Source organism: Orycteropus afer, unplaced genomic scaffold (assembly GCF_000298275.1).
Source record: "Orycteropus afer afer isolate SDZICR_OR568_19922 unplaced genomic scaffold, OryAfe1.0 scaffold00749, whole genome shotgun sequence".
NCBI classification, from domain to species: Eukaryota; Metazoa; Chordata; class Mammalia; order Tubulidentata; family Orycteropodidae; genus Orycteropus; species Orycteropus afer.
The window spans coordinates 576054-581670 of NW_006922336.1; the positions used below are offsets into that span (position 1 = coordinate 576054).

A 5617-nucleotide genomic window follows, 5' to 3' on the forward strand; every position below is an offset into this window, starting at 1 on the left:
TTATTTTTTAAGGATTTTGAGTTTTGTTCCACATTGTTCTCTCTCTCTATCCAGAATCTCTTACATAGATCCCCCTCTGAGTGTTTGACAGTGGTGGCCAGGCACCATCTAGTTCTTCTGGTCTGATAGTCATATAAGCTGAGGATCATATGGTGTACCAGTTGCTTGGACTAATTGTTTCCATGAGTCTTTGATTTCCTTCATTCTTCTTTGCTCTGGATGAAGAGAGAGTCATTGTTGCATCTAGATGGCTGCTTGCAAGGTTTTGTGGCTGTAATCTTTACAGAAGCACTCCACCAGGTCTTTCTTCTGCGGCACTGCTAAATGGGTTTGAACCACTAACCTTTAGCTTAGTAGAGAGCACAAACCATGCAACCCAGGGACCTATAAAGCGTACCTAGTGATTTCTTAATCATTTCAACGATTGCTTTTTATCTATTGGTTATTTTCACTTGCTTTTTATCTATTGGTTATTTTCAGTGAAAGCACATGTATATTCAGGTTTTAAAAAATATAGTAAGGAGGCCTGGTGGCTCAGTGGTTAAGTGCTTAGCTGCTAACCAAAAAAGTCAACAGTTTGAATTCACCAGCTGCTCTGCAGGAGAAAGATGTGGCAGTTTGCTTCTGTAAAAATGTACAGCCTTGGAAACCCTGTGGGACGATTCTGTTCTGTGGGATCTCTATGAGTCAGAATCTATTCAGTGGCAATGGTTCTGGTTTGGAAATATGTAGTTAACATAACAGCTTGACAAATTAGCATTGTAGTAATTACTTGCTTTACATAGTGGTAAATGTATGCTTTTTTAAAAATGGTATTCTTGGCTATTATTCAGTCCTTTGTATTTCAGATTTGACTAAGATGAAATCAATGTTTTGAGATGCAAAGCACTTTTGTAGGTAAAAGTCAGATATTATTTCCCCAAAAGAGAATGTACAGTACTAGAATCTTCCTTAGAGGGGAAGAAAAGCCATTCATTTAATCTGCTATTTTTTTTCAGCTTTATTTAATTTATTTTAAAACTTAAAATGTAAATCCTTTATTGTGACTTTTTCCTTCAAAGTCTCATTAAAACAAAAAAACAAACATAGGAGCTCTGGTGGCGTAATGCCTAAGGCATTTGACTGCTAACTAGAAGCCTGTCGGTTCAAACCCACCAGCCATTCCATAGAAGGAAGATTGGACAATCTACTTCCATAGAGATACTGCCTCAGAAACCCAAGGAAGGGTCACTATGAGTTGCAATCGATTACTACTCTTAATTTAAAATTTTATTTGCTCTTAGAGCTTACACAATTTTAGGATTTCTGGATGATTTTTGAACTTTAATAAAGCCTTTGCTAAAATAGCTTTGTTTAGTGGAAAATGGAATCTTGCAGTTTTGTAGGTATGGGCAAGTTGCCACACATTACTTCTCAATTATTCATGAAGAGATTATTGGATATAATTATTAAAATTTCATTAATAACATGTAAAAGTAGAAAATACAGGATACTGCAAAAAAGCAAATGAAAATCTATGCAAATCATATTTTATCATTTTTCTATCTCCTATTTGTTGTAGTTGAAGTGACACTGTAAAAGCCTATTTTTTTATTATGTACTATGTGTCAAGTAAGGAGCTCTGGTGGCGTAGTGCTTAAGGCATTTTACTGCTAACCAGAAGGTTGGTGGTTCAAACCTACCAGCCACTCCATGAAGGGAAGACAGGGCAGTCTACTTCCGTAAAGATTTATTGCCTCGGAAACCCGGTGGCATCACTGTGAGTTGGAATCAACTTGATGGCAGTAGGTTTGGTTTTTTGGGTTTATGTATCAGGTAGGGGAGCTCTGGTGGCATAGTGTCTAAGGCATTTGATTGCTAACCAGAAGGCTGGCAGTTGAAACCCACCAGCTGGAAGCTTGGGCAATCTACTTCTGTAGTGATACCACCTTGCCAAACCCAAGGAGGGATCGCTATGAGTCAGATCCGACTCGACGGCAGTGAGTTTGGTTTTTTTGGTTTTGTGTCAAGTAGAGTAAGCTAGTAGCATCCCAATATTTGAGTCTCCTATTGGAAACTTTTCTTTTGCCACAGAACATATCATGTGGGCTTTTGGGGACATGACACAGGGTCTTTCGTCAGGATACTGAATTACTATGCTGTGTTTTATAAATTTCAGGCATTTTACTTATCAAGTTGACTGTACGCCCCTCCCCACAAACTTTAGAAACCAGAACATTCAGATAGGACTTTCTCACTAGTTTAGTGACAACATATTTGAATCTTGGATTCATCCTTGGGGTATGTGACAATTTTAATGCCGTAGGGTAATTTTGTTTTTTGTAAGTGAAGTTCTGATGTACTTGAAAATATTCCAGTTGCTTCACTTTTTTTTTTCTTCTGATGCTGTCTTTTTTTTAGGGTATGTATATTAAATCAACATATGATGGCCTCCATGTGATTACCGGAACCACAGAAAATGTAAGTATCATCGCATTTCAAGTTTTGGTGTATGTTCTTCCCTTTTATTGTTTAACAATTTACGTATCTCACATCATTGATATTGACTTTTGAGTAACATGAGCATAGTAAGAGATAAAACTAAAAAGACGTACTGAGTCAGTAAGTGCTGGTTTTAGGAGAATTGCAGTCATTTTATTTAATTTAGAATAACTGTTTACTAAAAGTAAATCTGATGGTTTCTGTTCATGGCCAGAGATTTGTCTTTGTTAAGTATTTTATGGTTCACGACAAGTTATTGTGACATCTAAAATAATCTACTTCCATCTGTCAAATATTTTGTTTATTTTAAGAAACTTATACAAGAAGGGAACATCAGGTAGGGCTGGCTTTCTGAACAGTTAGAGTAAAATTCTGCTTCATTCCTTGGAGGGCAGCAGCATGCAGGTCAGTGGTTCTCACAGTGTGGTCAGCAGCCTCCCTTGGGAACTTATTAGAAAAGCAAATTATTGGGCCCTTCCTAGACCTGTTGAATCAGAAACTCTGGGGCCCAGCCTCTGTTTCTGAACAAGAGATACTCTTTTAACAGGTGATTCTAAGGTATGCTCAAGTCTGAGAACCACTGGAAAGCACTGGGCCAAAAGTCCCCAGGCCTAGGTTCTAGACCAGTTCTGCTTCTTAATGGCAAATCGCTTACTCTCTCATCACATCAGTTTCCTCAGCTATATGTGGGAAAATATATTATTTGCCCTACATACCTCACTAGGTTGTTATGACAATCCAGTGAGCTAATAAATGTGAAAGAATGTGCTATAATGAGCTGTAGAAATGTGAAGTGGTTATGTTGAACATTAATACGATCAATATAATTGATTTCAATAGCATAATAAATCAGTGTTTCTGCATTTAGTTGTCCCAGATTTCCATTCTATTGTTTTATAAGCAGGTGCTGAGCTTTAAATTGATTTCTTTGCTCTCAGAGATTCTGACAAATTACATGTTTGTGCTGTGTTCTTTAAGAGAAGAAGTGAAATTAGTTTAATCTGAAGTTATTATTGATCTCAACATTTCAACAGAATTTTCTTTTAAAAATCAACATTCTATTCATCTAACTCAAATATTATTTTAATCATTTATTGACTTTTTTCCACCTACATCTGTTGGTTTATTGTGATGGTAAAACATATAATGTACATCAGTTGAATTCCTGTAGTGGCTTCACAATTTGGTATAAATATGACAATCATATGGTAATCAAGAATATCAATTAAATGCATATTGTGAGCAATTTAAAAAAATTAAATGCAGTAAGATACTGCAAACTTTACTAATACCACTGAGCATTCTCATTCATTTGTACATTCATGTCATTATTCATATATTCATTTGTTCATTTAACAAACCTCTTTTTCATGTCTGCTGTACTCTAGGCATGGGGCTAGGTATTGGAAGAATTTGTAAAATAGTGGACAGCAAGTCAGGGTTTATCTGTGTGAAAGGTAGTGAAAGTTTCCTTGACTAAAGGAAAGAATAGTAAGTGCTGCCATGTGAAATCAGAAGGAATCACAGAAATGATGACTTTGAGCTATATCTTGAAGAATTGATAGGAATTTCTCTCTCTATACTGTATATTATATGAGATCTGAAAAAAAGTTGAACACTTTGCCTTTCTCATATTAATTATATAGTAATAGTTCATAATGGATGAGTGATCAAAAAATGGATTCTGTGAATAGTTCAGATATGATATTTTTAATTAATAAATTTGCTTGTACCTCTTCTACACATATTTGTGTCTTCCTTTTCCTTAGTGTTATTGTATTGGTCCCTCTCTTTTGGTATATTGACTTTCCCTTTAACCAAATCAGTCATTTCAGATATGAATTTTGTATCAATAGTTCCTCATTTAATTTTTATTTTTCTTGAAAATATTTGACTATTTTTGGTACCTTCAGTCTTTATAATTAGGAGATGTGTTGAGTCCTAGTGAAGCTGCTCACTAAAGTGATCAGGTTATTTTGCTCTCCTTAGTCTCCTATGTCAAATGAGGAGTTTGGACAAAATGAGCTCTAGAATCCCTTTTTACACTCTAAGTCATCATTTATATGACTTATTTCCTTTTTTACTTATCTGTGCAAAAAGTGATTTAAGTTTCTTTCACTTTATTTACCACTTATTATTTTCTATCATGACTAGAGCAACATGCTTGATATTTTTCTTCTGTGCTTTCCTTTTAAATGACAGTTGTGAGCCAGATAGCACAGGGACAGACTCCATATGATAGTGCTATTAAAGTAGTGATTTACAATATTTTCAGGGTTGTTACATGGTGTGGTTTTTTTTTCCTGTTATTCTTAAGATTTAGTTCACATATGAGATGAATTGTCCCCTTAAGAGTATACTTGTGTTACTACTTTGCTGACTGCAATTCCCAGGGATGTCTTATCTTGAAATCTAGTCTATGGCAAAAAAAAAAAAATTATTATGAATTTTAAAAATTTGTTGAATTAATATTAACATTGTTTTAAGACTTCTATATTTTTTAAATAATTGGGAGTGAATAAAAAATAAAGGAACTAGAAATCTCTTTTTAAAGCAAATTGTACACCAGGGCCTCGAAAGTATCATTTTAGTTTGCATATTACATCACTTCTGTCTCTTTTCATAGATACTAGTGAATAATATTACCAGCACTTGTATTTGGTAGATAGATAAATACACATACCTAAAAACCAAACTCACTGCCATTAAGTCCATTCCAACTCATAGTGACCCCCATTGGATTAAAAGGCAGTAAATCTTTACGGAAGTAGATTGTCCAGTCTTCCTTCCGTGGAGTGGCTGGTGGGTTTGAACCACCAACCTTCTGGTTAGCAGTCAATGCCTTAGGCACTACACCACCAGAGCTCCTTAAATAAATACACACATAGTCAAATATATTTTTTTCATAAAAGCACATTTTCTGCATATTCAAAAGTCTATAACCATATTGTCTAATATGCATATAATCAATAATCAGTAGTCACTAGAGGAAAAATAAAGAATATATTTTAAATTTGTTATCCACGTCTACAGTAGTATAACACTTCTATCTTAAGTCTCATTTTAGTTTTCTAAAACTTGTCAGCATTAGTTTACTAAAAGTTGTTTTATTGTTCCTTTATTTTTGTTTATTAAC

The 5617-nt window shown here is 34.7% G+C and overlaps 1 protein-coding gene across 1 annotated transcript in view; it reads left to right on the plus strand.

The window, feature by feature from the left end:
* Window positions 1-5617, plus strand: part of CNKSR2 (connector enhancer of kinase suppressor of Ras 2) — a 472642-nt gene that overhangs the window by 256160 nt on the left and 210865 nt on the right. The window contains exon 9 of the mRNA XM_007957427.1: window positions 2401-2460. Coding sequence (XP_007955618.1) covers window positions 2401-2460 — 60 coding nt within the window. The remainder of the gene's footprint in view (window positions 1-2400; window positions 2461-5617) is intronic.